The sequence below is a fragment of the Triticum aestivum genome, chromosome 6A, assembly GCF_018294505.1.
Source record: "Triticum aestivum cultivar Chinese Spring chromosome 6A, IWGSC CS RefSeq v2.1, whole genome shotgun sequence".
NCBI lineage: Eukaryota > Viridiplantae > Streptophyta > Magnoliopsida > Poales > Poaceae > Triticum > Triticum aestivum.
The window spans coordinates 24,597,734-24,613,719 of record NC_057809.1 but is presented as its reverse complement, the minus strand read 5'-3'; the positions used below and the strand labels follow the sequence as shown (position 1 = coordinate 24,613,719).

The 15,986-nt window shown below is 47.8% G+C and overlaps 2 protein-coding genes across 2 annotated transcripts; both read right to left on the bottom strand.

The window, feature by feature from the left end:
• Positions 1–1,693: 1,693 nt before the first annotated feature.
• On the bottom strand, positions 1,694–2,583 carry LOC123130089 (heavy metal-associated isoprenylated plant protein 27). The gene has a single exon (XM_044550044.1). It carries the CDS (start codon positions 2,468–2,470, stop codon positions 1,991–1,993), a length of 480 nt encoding a protein of 159 aa, XP_044405979.1. The 5' UTR covers positions 2,471–2,583; the 3' UTR covers positions 1,694–1,990.
• Positions 2,584–8,711: 6,128 nt separating this feature from the next.
• On the bottom strand, positions 8,712–10,869 carry LOC123130088 (probable metal-nicotianamine transporter YSL7). The gene has a single exon (XM_044550043.1). The coding sequence runs from the start codon at positions 10,788–10,790 to the stop codon at positions 8,712–8,714; it is 2,079 nt and encodes a 692-aa protein (XP_044405978.1). The 5' UTR covers positions 10,791–10,869.
• Positions 10,870–15,986: the final 5,117 nt, after the last annotated feature.

The window sequence follows — 15,986 nt, the reverse complement described above, 5'->3', positions numbered from 1 at the left end:
CTGGTGACCCGATACGTACCCGGTATTTTCCGAAACATTTTCGGTGTCTGAATACTATCATCCTACATATGAATCTTTACCTCTCGACCATTTTGAGACTCCTCGTCATGTCCGTGATCTCATTCGAGACTTCGAACAACATTTGCTCACCAAATCACATAAAACTCATATAATACAAAATCGTCAACGAACGTTAAGCGTGCGGACCCTACGGGTTCGAGAACTATGTAGACATGATCGAGACACCTCTCCGGTCAATAACCAACAGCGGAAGCTGGATGTTTATATTGGTTTATACATATTCTATGAAGATCTTTATCGATCGTATTATAATGACAACATATGTAATTCTCTTTGTCATCGGTATGTTACTTACCCGAGATTCGATCGTCGGTATCTTCATATCTAGTTCAATCTCATTACCGGCAAGTCTCTTTACTTATATTGTAATACATCATCCCTCAACTAACTCATTACTCACATTGCTTGCAAGGCTTATTATGATGTGCATTACCAAGAGGGTCTAGAGATACCTCTCCGATAGACGGAGTGGCAAATCCTAATCTCGATCTATGCCAATCCAACAAACACCTTTGAAGATATCTATAGAGAATCTTTATAATCACTCAGTCATGTTGTGATGTTTGATAGCACGCAAGGCATTCTTTCGGTATCCGGGAGTTGCATAATCTCATAATCGAAGGAATATATATTTGACATGAAAAAAACAATAACAATAAAACTAAACGATCAATATGCTAAGCTAACGGATGGGTCTTGTTCATCACATCATTCTTCTAATGATGTGATACCATTCATCAAATAACAACACATGTTTATGGCTAGAAAATTTAACCATCTTTGATTAACGAGCTAATCTAGTAGAGGCTTACTAGGTACACTGTGTTTTTTGTCAATGTATCCACACATGTATCAAGTTTCTGATTAATACTATGATATAAGAATATATAAAATAACAATTTTATTATTACTTCTGGGCATATTTTTTTTAGAGGGATCATCACGTGGACTTGAGGTGCAATCTCAGCCACTGATCGCCCGTTGATCTAGTGATCGGTTCAAAATTTGCAGCTAGTACCATTCCCGATAGTCCAGATGGTGGATGCTCGAAAGATGGCGCTCATGTGGTCGTCGTGCGGAATGTGCAGGTGACTCCAAGGCTTGGAGGGTCGGAACTGAAACTCCAAAACAAACTAAAAATAAACCCAGGGCAAATAAACTAGCCAATGTTTCCCGGGTCCAACGAGTCACAGCGGAGGTAGACAGGCAGCTTGGTAAGCTAAAAAAAAGTTATAGTGAAAAGAATTGAAAGGATAAGGGCATATAAAATAGCTTTATTTTAAGTTTTGCATTTAATTTAAAAATAACAATATCTCTTAGCCTTATTCCTAAAAACGTGATAATACATATTGTGCTGAGAGATTATTTTTTAAAATAAAAAAAAACAAGTCATTTCTTATAATTTCTCTCTCTTTTCACATCAATTTTATGTGACACCTCTAAGATAGCATCATCATTAAATATGCCCTAATTAGTGACACAAGTTTGCTTAAATTAGATAACAAATGATTACTTTTTGGTCAAATAACGTAATTGTTGCCACAAACGTTAAAATAAAGGTAAGAAATGGAATTGTAACTCTAAAAATAAACAAGAATCAACAATTTGATAATTATACATGTGAAGTTCATTAAAATATATAGTACTATCTTACAGTAAACAGGGAACTGAATCCCCTGGTTCAAAATCACAAACTACTGTACCAAGCTAACTAGCTACGTAGGCAATATATATATAAGCAAGTAATTTACAATTTCACTTTGTGGATTCAGTACAACGTGTGCAAAATAATTATACAGACGACCCCAAAAAACAATACTACATACCTAGTAAAAGCTTAGCTGAAGCAAGGCCTGGCTAAAAGATACTCCTTCCGTTCCAAATTAATTGTCCTACGTACGAGCACCGACTACATGACGGCGCATGCCGCGTTGGGGTTCTCGTCGGAGAAGGCGGAGGTGTACTTGACCTCGGTGGAGGAGGCCCTGGCGAGCGGCGCGGCGTCGGGGTCGGCGACGACGTTCCGGACGTAGCCGGGAGGCGCCTTCTTGTCGTAGGCGCCGGGGGCGTAGGGGTGCGGCACCACGTCGTAGGGCACGTACGGCCACGGCTCCACCTTCTTGCCGGTCTTGCGCGCCACCCGCCGCATCAGCTTGGCCGGGTCGTCGATGTACCCGGTGACGGCCACCTTGTTCTGCTTGGGGAGCACCTCGACGCCGGTGACCCCGCGGATGCCGTCGACGGCCTTGCGGATGCGGCGCTCGCAGCCCTCGCAGTCGATCCGCACCTTCATCTCCACCGTCTCCAGCTGCGGCCGCTTCTTGATGTGCCGCCGCGTGCGCACCGTCGGGCACGCGCACATGTCCGACACCGCGTCCAGGATGCCCATCCTCACCTGACCTGAAGATGAATCGATCGGCAAGCAAGGCAGCTAGCTCAAGGCTACAAGCTATAGCTCTGAGAAGATTGATTAGAAGTTCGAACGACGAGCTGAGAATGAAAATGAATGGAGGAGGAGGAGGCCGGGGAGGAGATATAGGTGGCTGGCGGGGGCGGGGGCGGGCGTACGGAGGGCGACGGCGACACGTGGGGAAGGTGCGTGTGGGAAGGTGATAGGGTGACCGAGATGGGTCTGGAGTCTGGATCGGCCGGATCTGCGTGTGTGGCCGGAGGTCGCCACGTGACGTGAACCCCCGAGAAGACGGGGAGGGGCCGACGATCGAGCACAAGGCCAACTCGGAATGATACTCTTGACGGAAAATTAACAAGCATTTCTCTGTTGGTTTTGGCTTCGGTTGCGTCGGCTTTCGGCAAACGGGGGTCGCCGTCCGTCGCTGTCCCAGCCATTCTGGGTTGGAGTTGGGCGCGTTGGAGGTTGGACTGAGCTTTCTTCTGCAGTTTAGTTTGTTTTTTTCTTTTCTCTTATATTTTTGCGGAAGAATTCTTGTATTAGTCAATCAAAACACAACTTAACAGCGTTCAAAAAGACCTCCGGTCCCGACCCAAGCCATACAAGAGTTCGGCCTTGAGTCCTTCGAAAATTTGCCAAAACATGACTTAAATTATTACAACTTCATCAAATATGAGTAATACAAGAGCTACGTTCGGTCGTACTATTTTTAATTTCGCTAACAAGAAAGATGTATTTTGATCTGTTTGTATCTCCACTAATTTTCACCATGTTAACTGCCTTCAAACTGTCGCTTTCAACATCAATTGGTAGATTGCTTCACTAGAGCTAGCAACAGTCCTTGTCGGATCGATAAGATTTCAGCCTCCAATACATCATCGCACGCAAAAAAGATGTCTGCATGTATCTGGATGGACGAACCAGCATGTGTCGAAAATAGAGTCTGACAAAAAGGGAGGTGGTGCTAGTGGGTGGACATGGTCTATGGACAACCCTGAAATTTCCCCTTAGTCTATTTTTCTTTCAAGTACACATAGTATATACATAAACTCTTTTCTAAATAAAAAAGTAGCCTACATATAATTTAGAAAAAATATATTAACAAATAAATTTATACGAATATTTTCAGGGAACTGTATTTTTATGTTGAGGGGATTTTTAGGAACAGTCAACAGTGCAAACTGCAAAGGTAATCCCCATCCGACCATTCCAGCTCTTCTAAATCCTTGTTTTTCATACTTTTTCTATCAAACGAGGCGGTTTCCCTCCGATTTTATTAACAAAACCAACGAGCAAAAGCATCCACCACTGCTAATTGGGTTTTCAAAAGTTTTACCGAAGACATGGCCACAAACTCCACACCGAAACCGGGGGACACAGCCCCACACAACCAGCGACCGCAACATAGTTCAAACGACAGCAACAAAGTAATAAAACTACTAATAGGCGCTGAAGGAAAGCAAAATAAAGTAGAATAGGCAGGGCCGTCTCCAGGAATTCGGGGCCCCGGGCGAAAACCAAAATGTGACCCAAAATTTCAAATAATTCACATAAGAGAAAATTCAATATGCGTAAAGCATACTCCCATTTTATTATATATTTGCATGTCTGTTTTATTTGTACCTTATTTAGGCATATATCAAATATTAATACTAATGCTAAAAAGGTAAACGATAGCAAAGCAATAAACAAACCTCATGTTCTACCAAAAAGGAGCGCCTGTCTAGCTAGTAAACAAAACCTAAGAAATTATTAGTGATCATCGATCATTTAATCAAACAGAATCTAATTAGTTTCAAATAGTAACAACCGCTAGATGATTAGATCATTCAAATACAAAGAAAATAAATTTAAAAAAGAACCTTGCTCTTGGAGATAAAAACCAGTTCGTAGCCTGGTGTAGATGTGTTCCTCAATCCTGATTGAAGCAACGAACTGACAGAGCCGCGGTCTGTGATTGTTGCATCTTCACGGCAGCCGGCAGGAAGACGATCAACAGTGGGATCGGATCGGAGGCAACTGCCGGCGCCGGCACGACTACTAGGGCCTCGCGCATGGCAAGGGTTTGGTGCTTCGCCGATCGCCGGTCGCGAGATCCAGACGCCCGTTCACTGCCTGTTCCGATCGTGCCATTGGGCCTCCAAACTTCTGTGCTAGTATTATTTTGGGCATGTGTTCAAAAAAAGTATTATTTTGGGCCTCCCGCCTTCTATCATATCGCAGCCCAGTAAACAGCTCACGTACACGTACAACGGTTGGATTCCTGGTCTTTTTAGCGATTTTTCAGCGGTATCTAAGGAAGCGATCTTTCCTGATTTTCTCTCGATGGGGGCCCCATGATTTTGGGGGCCCTGTGCGATCGCTCATCTCGCTCCCCCTCATCGACGGGCCTGAGAATAGGCAGCCCCGCGCACATCTTGATCATGATCAGGGAGACGAAGCCAAGATCATAGTCAGCTCTCCAGCCTCAGCACCCCCGGCCTCCATCTCTATGATGAGCAAAAGATTTCACTTGCCACCCCGCTCGATTAGTTTTGCTCCCAGCATCAGCAGCTTTTGTTCTGAGTTTTTTATCTGCAAAATAGACCAGTCAACAATCCAGTTGCTCATTAGTCTCACGGGGATCATGGGATCATGAACTTTTTTCGATCTAAAAATGATATCATTTCTGCATTTCCAACTGGACCAAAACAAAGCAGAAACCCCAACTAAGATAAGTTTTTTGTCAGATTTCTGAAAGGTTTTCGACCAGACATTTAAACAATCATCTAAACCATTTGGGACTACTCTCAAATCAAAAGCACACTTCACCAGGCTCCAAATCAGCCTGGCAGCAGAACATTGAAAGAACAAGTGATCAATGCTTTCATCTTTTCCATAGTAAACACACTCTTTTCTCCCCCTTCCACCCTTTTCTGATCAAATTGTCTTTAGTTAGAATGCTTTTACGAGCAATCTTCCACAAAAACTTGTGTGGGAAACCTATATCAAATTTTAACCAAAAACAAGTATAATGATTTCACAGAGAATTTTGCTGTCATTGGTGAGCATCCACTAGGGTTTATCTTTGCCCCCATACATTCTAACTTAACTTCTTCACACATATTTTCGAGACTAGCCCATAGCTTAGCACTCTCTCCAATCAAGGTTCTTCTCAAAGAAAAATTATTCCAACTCTTACTAATAGCTTCTGTAACAGAGATGTTATGATCAAAGTTGAATGTTATACAATCTGGGGTATGCCTCCTTTAGTGGTTTGGAGCCCACCCACCAGTCTTCCTAAAACCTAGTGTTCTTACCATCACCCAACTCTTTCTTAACATGTTATTTTTCTTGCTAGATGTAGTTTTGTGATGATTTAAATTCTTGACATTGTCCCCTTTCCAACATAAATGTGAAAAGCGATTTAGACATTTAGTAACTTTTGTTCCTACATAATTGTACAGGAAGGCAAGATGAATAAAAGTAACAAGACAATGGCATATATTTTTTTCCAAGTCCAAACCACGTGATCCGCCGAAACATCTCATCCAAAGCCAATCCACATTTGATGAATTGCAATGGCCTTGGTCATCTTGCCATGAATATGGTTGTAGTGATGTGCACACAACTTTTCCTTTGGTTATTAGTTATGCAACATAGCTTGACTTTTATATGCCTTGAAACTGTTTTTCTTTTTTAGTATTTTTGGCCCTTAGTTTCTTGTCTAGGGCGTTACCCTATCCTGGCTCTGCCACTGTATGTTTTTTTTTCTTTATGATGTGTAATTATGGTATACACACCACCAACCCGCTAAACACCCATGCAACCAAGTAGTATAATCATTCAAAATTCAGCCTAAAACTATCTATTGGTTAGTGTGGAAAAAGTAAAACACACTCTAGTATAAAAGTAATAAGTTGAGAGAATATGTATTTGGCGTCAATAAAATTCATCTTGTAGCACTCGTGCACTTTGCTTCAAAAGCAAAGCATGGTTAAGCCTTGGGCGGTGTTCTCTGTGCCTAAGACCATAGGGCATCTCCAAAGCGGACCCTCAAAGCTCATGCAAACATCCGCACCGAGCTATTCGGACACAGTTTTCCATTCAATGGCATCATGCATCGATCCGTGGGCCAGTCCGGACATCGGGTTTCCCGCAAACCGGAAGCAAACTAGGGGGTTGCGGGAGTCCAAACACCAACCACGTAAGACTCCGACACCCCCGGCCCATCCAAAACTACACCCCAAACCCCGTCCATACTTCCCTCTTTCTCTAGATACGCTTTCTCTCTCGCCGACACCGCCGCTCTATCACCACAAATTAAGATCATGATGATCCCAATCACAAATATATGGTTGTAAGAAACAAGTCCCCATACCCATGCCTGTTTTAATTATAAGTGTTTACACTCTAAGATTGTTAAGGTCCGGTTGAAAAAACTGGAATTTAATTCTCTTACAAAGACTTGGCAGAGTCTTTGTTGCAGTAGCCATTCTCTCGTCGGTTCGATAAACTCGGGATCACTCCTTGGGAAAAGGGCGGGAATGTCTTTGTTATCTAACCTGATCTCAAAGGGCATTAGCGGTGACCCCGGCTCTAGATGGTGGGGCATGAGAGCATTCCCCATTGTCAAGTTTGTAGGTGCAGTTCGTAGCTTCAATTTGTTTGTTGTATGTTTTTGTCAGACCTTTGTCGAATAATAATATCACTTATGCATCGCTCGATGCAAAGGCCAGGGCTTGCTCCCCTTCCAAAGAAAGAAATGAAAAGAAATACTCCTAAATAAAGGCATGCACCAAGGATGGGCCACGTCTGTGGCTGGCCCACCCTTCTGGCATCGGTCACGGGTTTGGCCGACGGCATGGACCGAGTCAACTGCCCTTGGTTAAGGCTATTTGGAGAAGATAAATAGGAAAACGTATTACCTTCCAAAGTACTCCCTTCGTTCTGAATTACTTGTCACAAGTATGGATATATTTTAGTTCTAGATACATCCATTTTTGCGACGAGTAATTTGGAACGGAGGGAGTAGCTTCTCCAACTTAGATGATAAATACTCCTCCTTCCATCTATATAGGGCCTAATGCGTTTTTCGAGGCTAGCTTTGACCAAATATTAGAGCAATAATATATGACATGCAACCTACACAAAGCACACCGTTAAATTCGTGTGTGAAAGGAGCTTTCAATGATATAATTTCACATTGTGCATGTCATGTATTGTTAATCTTGTCAATAGTCAAAGGCGGTCTTAAAAAACGTATTAGGCCCTATATAGATGAAAGGAGGGAGTAACAAAATTTGCTGCTCTCACAAATGCCTATATCTGTTGTATACATAGCAGAGTTAAAATCTAACGGTCCATCTTAAGAATGGTTTTGGCAATCCTCGTGCAATTGAAAATATTCCTCGCATTAGTCGATTTTGTAGAGAGAAAAGCATAGTCCCGAGACAGAAGATGGTGGTCTTGCAGTGAGCCCCAGTGAGGCGCGGGATGCCGGCGAGGTCTTGGCCAGGAAGGACCCGTGGCCTGCGACAGCGGCATCACAGGTGGAGGGGAGTCCGAGGTTTGACGGTTCGAGTGGGGCTGCGGGCTCCTCACCGACGTTGGAGAACATGGGGAGGGGGGGTAGAAGATGCCCGGGGTGGCAATGGCTCGAGCGGGAAGGGAGCATGAGATAGCGCACAACAAAGCCCGCTCGAGGGGAGGGGAGTGGGCGGTTTGGCAGGCTTTCAGGCGGCGATTACAGGAGGAAGGTAAGCAATGCATCTGGTTAGGCAGAGGAGAGAATATGACTAGTACCTGTTGAATCTGAATCCAACAACTGGGACGAAATCGACTGAAAGCAGGGGGAAATCACGTATAGGTGACCCTAAGAACATACCCAAAATCAAAATCTTTGTATGCCTACTCTGTTCTACTCATACATACTTAGAAATAGAGTGTGGCTAGATGTCAGTTAAGTGATATAACACATAAGAAAGAACGAAAACTTCAAAAAAGAAAAAAAAATCACGAATATCCGCCTAAGATTTCATGAATGTAGTATCGACAGAGACATAACCAAGTCTCACTGAGATTTAGCAAAACTGTTAGGAAATATTGTATTCAGTATGGACTTGTTACTTGCAGTCGAGTTGAACACATACACATCTAAGATCTATATGCCTGAATAGTTTGTACACGGTCAATTATAACTTGGTTAACCTACACGAAGCACACGTTGCACACCATGGAGCTACGTCGCGGGCATCTTTGCCAAGAATGCATCCAACTTCTCGTTGTCGCCTCGGGACAAGAACTTGATGCAGATGGGCGCCGTGGCCTTGGTGAGCGTGAGCAGCGACGACACGAGCGAGCCGAGCCCGTCCCCGCAGATGAGCCCGGACGCCACCGGCGACGACAGCATCCGCTCCTCAACAGGGTCCGTGCGCTCCCACAGCCACAGCACCAGGCTCCCGACGCACATGCCGATGGCCATGTCCGGCGGCACGAAGAAGGCCACGGCCATGGCGACGGTGCTCGGGAGGTACGCCTGCACGCGCCACTCCCAGCGGCTAGCCAGCTCCCGGAGCATGCACAGGGCCAGCGCGAGCATGAAGAAGATCTTGGCGAGGAGCATGCTGTGCCTGGGCAGCCCTTCCTGGCCGACGCTCAGCATGGCCATGCCGCGGTACACCCTGGCGTAGGGCACGTCGGGGATGTCGCCGCCGTTGGCCCCGCCCGTCTTGTACACCTTGTAGAACACCCAGAAGACGGTGGGGTTGATGAGGCAGCCGAACGCCGTGCCGATGAGCTCGCTGATGAGCACGGCGCGCGGCGAGGTGAGGGTGAGGTACCCCGTCTTGAGGTCCTGCATGACGTCGCCGCCGTTGGAGAGCGTGCACATCATGATCCCGCAGGCGACGAGGCCGGCAACCACGCCGCCGTCCTTGAGCCCGACCCACGAACCGAAGAGCAGCATGGCGATCTTGGCGTAGGTGCTGGACAGGTTCATGTCAGTGAGGCCGAAGCCGTAGACGTTGCAGAAGGCGAAGAGGGGCGCCATGAGGTAGACGAGCGCGACGTGGTAGTAGTGCAGCTGCCGGTATAGTATCGGGACGGCGGCGGTGGAGAGGGCGGCGAGGAGGATGTAGACGCCGATGGTGACCATGTTGGGTATGCTGTCCCTGAGGAAGACCTGCGCCCTGCGGCGTTCGTCGAAGCTCTTGGCCGTCTTCTGCTGCTCCATGTCCGGGCCTTCGCCGATGAGGTGCTGGAACGGCTGGTTCACGTTGCCGCCGGCGGATGACATGGGCTGCTTGCGGCGCTTGGTCATGGTGCGCGACGTCCGGAACATGATGGAGAGGAAGTTGAAGAGGCCGTCGGCGAGGATCATGGAGACGCCGATGAACACCTTGTAGCCCTTGATGCCGCTGAGGCTGCCGCTGCCGAGGTCGGCGGGGTACCAGTCCCCCTCCTTGGTCTCGATGTAGGGCCAGAGGAAGCCCCAGGACACGGCGGACCCGACGAGCATGGAGAGGGTGATCGCGTAGGGGCAGATCATGCCGATGCCGACGTTGGTCATGCCGAAGTCGAAGAAGAAGCCCTGCCTGTAGGCCTCCATGCCGAAGGTGGGGAAGGTCTTGAAGCCGCAGTCCTTCCCGGCGGAGAAGAACCACTGGAAGACGGACCAGGCCAGGGAGCCCGCGAGCGACTTGAACAGCATGGACACCTGCAGCTTGGCCTGGGTGGCGCCGTGCGGCGTGTTGAAGCTGTTGATGAGGTGCGCCGTGGCCGTGCCGCTGGGGAACGTCAGCTGGTGCCGGATGATCATCACCTTCCGGAACGGCATGATGATGAAGATGCCGGCGAAGCTGACGAGGTAGAGGAAGGCGATCATGCGGGGGATGCTCGGCTCCTCCACGTTGACGTCGTACCTGACGCTGTCGTCGCCGGCCGACTTCCGGCCCATGGCCAGGAGGAAGGTGCCGAAGCCGCCGCTGAAGGCGATGGTGGTGCAGGCGGCGACGCAGGTCTGGATCACAGTGTTCTCCTGGCGGGTGAAGGGGAGGTGGGAGACGTCCATGTACTCCAGCAGCCGGATGAGCACGCGCGAGAGGTAGAAGCCCAGGAGGCACGCCGGGATGCTGAGCGACGGGAGGAACCCCGAGTTGAGGCTGATCTTCATGGCCACCACGGTGAGCGTCACGCCCAGGACGAAGCTCACCGCCAGCGACCGCGCCGTGATGGTCTCCGACAGCGACGGCACCGGCTCCGCCTCGTACGCGCGCTCCGTCGACATGCCTTCGCTGAGGTCGCATGTGTCCGACTCCATTGTCGTACGTCGATCTTCACAAGAAATTCAAGGCTGGTTGATTGAGGAATTTCTTGGCGCGCTTAGGCACGTGCATGTGTGTGCCTTGGTTCGTTTGATAGACAGACAAAGCAAAGACACACGAACAGAACCAGATGATGGTGGGAAAATGGGGAAGAGTCTCATTTGGTGGTTAGGAAGCATTTTCTAATTAAGTGAGGTTTGCTATATTTTCTCAGCTCTAAGTATAGTTTGCCATGAGTACCATCGACCCCAAAGACTCATGCAAGCAAAAATAACATGCACTATCTGCTTGCTTCACTAACATTTTAGTGGTTATAGCTATGACTGAATACACTAATCACTATGTTTCCAAAATATAGAGATTAAATGGTGGTGGAAAATCATGAAGAGTGGGGTGGGCTCCTTGTGGTTCTCCATCCTTAAAGCTAAGTACTTCCCTAACTCCAGCCCTATGTTTGCCTCTTCCCTCGGCGGTTCCCAGTTCGGGAAAGATCTTGTTAAAGTCCGACCTTTTTTTAAAGATCACATTAGATTTGTGGTTGGCAATGGCCATTCTACTTGTTTTTTGCTTGCTTTTTGTGTGGAGAGACTACCCTTGTTGTGGCTTTTACTACGCTTTTCTCTTACTACCCGGACCCGGAGATCTCCATCTCTGAGCTCTCCGATAATAACTGGGACTTGGCTTTCCGGCGCTCTCTGTCTCGTGAAGAGTTTGATGATTGGCAGCGACTTGTTGCCTACATCCCCGTGCTCTCGGAGAACGAAGACTCGGTTGTATGGCCCACTCTGCTTCTGGCCATTTTTTGGTTAAGTCTTTGTATGCTAGGTTAATTTCTGGTACCCCCACTACTAAGTTTAGACTAATCTGGCGTGCTCGGATTCCTCCCAAGATTAAAATTTTCTTGTGGCAAGCTTTTAAGGGTCGCCATGATTGAGACTTTTATATTCTTTCTTTCTACTTTTTTTGTATGTTTTCTCACTTGACCGAGACTTTTTTTGAGGGAATGCCATCATGGCTCACTTTATTGCTTTCAAATTGTTGTTACATCATCCACATGCAAAGAAATGATAAAGCTGTTGGGGAACGTTGCAGAAAACAAAAATTTTCCTACGGTTTCACCAAGATTCATCTAGGAGTTCATCTAGCAACGAGTGATCGGATGCATCTACATACCTTTGTAGATCGCGAGCAGAAGCGTTCACTAGAACGTGGATGATGGAGTCGTACTCGCCGTGATCCAAATCACCGATGACCAAGCGCCGAACGGACGGCACCTCCGCGTTCAACACACGTACGGAGCGGATGACGTCTCCTCCTTCTTGATCTAGCAAGGGGGAAGGAGAGGTTGATGAAGATCCAGCAGCACGACGGCGTGGTGGTGGATGCAGCTGTCACGTGCAGCAGGGCTTCGCTGAGCGTCTGCACAAGAGGGAGAGGTGTAGCAGGGGAGAGGGGGGCGCCAAGATGCAAGGGTGCGGCTGCCCCTCCCTCCCCCCCTTTATATAGGCCCCCTGGGGGGGCGCCGGCCCTTGGGAGATCCAATCTCCAAGGGGGGCGGCGGCCAAGGGGGGTGGAGTGCCCCCCAAGGCAAGTGGGGCGCCCCCCCCCACCCTAGGGTTCCAACCCTAGGCGCAGGGGGTGGGCCTAGGGGTGCGCACCAGCCCACTAAGGGCTGGTTCCCCTCCCACTTCAGCCCATGGGGCCCTCCGGGATGGGTGGCCCCACCCGGTGGACCCCCGGGACCCATCCGGTGGTCCCGGTACAATACCGGTGACCCCCGAAACTTTCTCGATGGCCGAAACTGCACTTCCTATATATAATTCTTTACCTCCGGACCATTCCGGAACTCCTTGTGACGTCCGGGATCTCATCCGGGACTCCGAACAACTTTCGGATTACTGCGTATGCATATCTTTACAACCCTAGCGTCACCAGACCTTAAGTGTGTAGACCCTACGGGTTCGGGAGACATGTAGACATGACCGAGATTGCTCTCCGGTCAATAACCAATAGCGGGATCTAGATACCCATGTTGGTTCCCACATGATCCTTGATGATCTCATCGGATGAACCACGATGTCGAGGATTCAAGCAACCCCGTATACAATTCCCTTTGTCAGTCGGTATGTTACTTGCCCGAGATTCGATCGTCGGTATCCCAATACCTTGTTCAATCTCGTTACCGGCAAGTCACTTTACTCGTACCGTAATGCATGATCCCGTGACCAGACACTTGGTCACTTTGAGCTCATAATGATGATGCATTACCGAGTGGGCCCAGTGATACCTCTCCGTCATACGGAGTGACAAATCCCAGTCTTGATCCGTGTCAACCCAACAGACACTTTCGGAGATACCCGTAGTATACCTTTATAGTCACCCAGTTACGTTGTGACGTTTGGTACACCCAAAGCACTCCTACGGTATCCGGGAGTTACACAATCTCATGGTCTAAGGAAAGCATACTTGACATTGGAAAAACTCTAGCAAACGAACTATACGATCTTATGCTATGTTTAGGATTGGGTCTTATCCATCACATCATTCTCCTAATGATGTGATCTCGTTATCAATGACATCCAATGTCCATAGTCAGGAAACCATGACTATCTGTTGATCAACGAGCTAGTCAACTAGAGGCTTACTAGGGACATGTTGGTGTCTATTATTCACACATGTATTAAGATTTCCGGATAACACAATTATAGCATGAATAAAGACAATTATCATGAACAAGGAAATATAATAATAATGCTTTTATTATTGCCTCTAGGGCATATTTCCAACAGTCTCCCACTTGCACTAGAGTCAATAATCTAGTTACATTGTGATGAATCGAACACCCATGGAATTCTGGTATTGATCATGTTTTGCTCTAGGGAGAGGTTTAGTCAACGGATCTGCTACATTCAGGTCCGTATGTACTTTACAAATATCTATGTCTCCATCTTGAACATTTTCACGAATGGAGTTGAAGCGACGCTTGATGTGCCTGGTCTTCTTGTGAAACCTGGGCTCCTTGGCAAGTGCAATAGCTCCAGTGTTGTCACAGAAGAGTTTGATTGGCCCCGACGCATTGGGTATGACTCCTAGGTCGGTGATGAACTCCTTCACACATATTGCTTCATGCGCTGCCTCCGAGGCTGCCATATACTCCGCTTCACATGTAGATCCCGCCACGACGCTCTGCTTGCAACTGCACCAGCTTACTGCCCCACCATTCAAAATATACACGTATCCGGTTTGTGACTTAGAGTCATCCAGATCTGTGTCGAAGCTAGCGTCGACGTAACCCTTTATGACGAGCTCTTCATCACCTCCATAAACGAGAAACATTTCCTTAGTCCTTTTCAGGTACTTTAGGATATTCTTGACCGCTGTCCAGTGTTCCTTGCCAGGATTACTTTGGTACCTTCCTACCAAACTTACGGCAAGGTTCACATCAGGTCTGGTACACAGCATGGCATACATAATAGAACCTATGGCTGAGGCATAGGGGATGACACTCATCTCTTCTATATCTTCTGCCGTGGTCGGACATTGAGCTGAGCTCAATTTCACACCTTGTAACACAGGTAAGAACCCCTTCTTAGACTGATCCATATTGAATTTCTTCAATATCTTATCAAGGGATGTGCTTTGTGAAAGACCTATGAGGCGTCTTGATCTATCTCTATAGATCTTGATGCCTAATATATATGCAGCTTCTCCAAGGTCCTTCATTGAAAAACTCTTATTCAAGTAGGCCTTAATGTTGTCCAAGAGTTCTATATCATTTCCCATCAAAAGTATGTCATCTACATATAATATGAGAAATGCTACAGAGCTCCCACTCACTTTCTTGTAAACGCAGGCTTCTCCATAAGTCTGCGTAAACCCAAATGCTTTGATCATCTCATCAAAGCGAATGTTCCAACTCCGAGATGCTTGCACCAGCCCATAAATCGAGCGTTGGAGCTTGCACACCTTGTCAGCATTCTTAGGGTCGACAAAATCTTCCGGCTGCATCATATACAGTTCTTCCTTAAGATAGCCGTTAAGGAATGCCATTTTGACGTCCATTTCCCATATCTCATAATCATAGTATGCGGCAATTGCTAACATGATTCGGACGGACTTTAGCTTCGCTACGGGAGAGAAAGTCTCATCGTAGTCAACCCCTTGAACTTGTCGATAACCCTTAGCGACAAGCCGAGCTTTATAGTGTTGGGGAACGTAGCAAAAATTCAAAATTTTCCTACGTGTCACCAAGATCTATCTATGGAGAGACTAGCAACGAGGGGAAGGAGAGTGCATCTACATACCCTTGTAGATCGCTAAGCGGAAGCGTTCAAGAGAACGGGGTTGAAGGAGTCGTACTCGTCGTGATCCAAATCACCGGAGATCCTAGTGCCGAACGGACGGCACCTCCGCGTTCAACACGCGTACAGCCCGATGACGTCTCCCATGCCTTGATCCAGCAAGGAGAGAGGGAGAGGTTGAGGAAGACTCCATCCAGCAGCAGCACAACGGCGTGGTGATGGTGGAGGAGCGTGGTACTCCAGCAGGGCTTCGCCAAGCACCGCAAGAGACGAGGAGAAAGAGAGGGAGGGCTGCACCAACAGGGAGAGATCAGATCGCGTGTATTGGGCAGCCCCTAGGCCTCATATATATAGGGGAAGGGGAGGAGGGTGCGCCCCCTCTAGGGTTCCCACCCCTAGAGGGGCGGCAGCCCTAGATGGGTCTTGGGGTGGCGGCCAAGAGGGGGAGAGGGGGGGCACCCCCTAGGGTGGGCCTTAGGGCCCATCTAAGCCTAGGGTTTCCCCTTCTCCTCCTTTGCTGCGCCTTGGGCCTTGTGGGAGGCGCACCAGCCCACTCAGGGGCTGGTCCCTCACCACTCTTGGCCCACGCAAGCCTCCGGGATTGGTGGACCCCCGGGACCCTTCCGGTGGTCCCGGTACGTTACCGATAAACCCCGAAATTTTTCCGGTGATCAAAATAGGACTTCCCATATATAAATCTTTACCTCCGGACCATTCCGGAACTCCTCGTGACGTCCGGGATCTCATCCGGGACTCCGAACAACATTCGGTAACCACATACAAACTTCCTTTATAACCCTAGCGTCATCAAACCTTAAGTGTGTAGACCCTACGGGTTCGGGAACCATGCAGACATGACCGAGACATTCTTTGGTCAATAACCAACAGCGG

Coding starts and splice junctions, on each gene's coding strand:
- LOC123130089 (XM_044550044.1), bottom strand. CDS start 2,470: ATGGGCATCCTGGACGCGGTGTCGGACATGTGCGCGTGCCCGACGGTG.
- LOC123130088 (XM_044550043.1), bottom strand. CDS start 10,790: ATGGAGTCGGACACATGCGACCTCAGCGAAGGCATGTCGACGGAGCGC.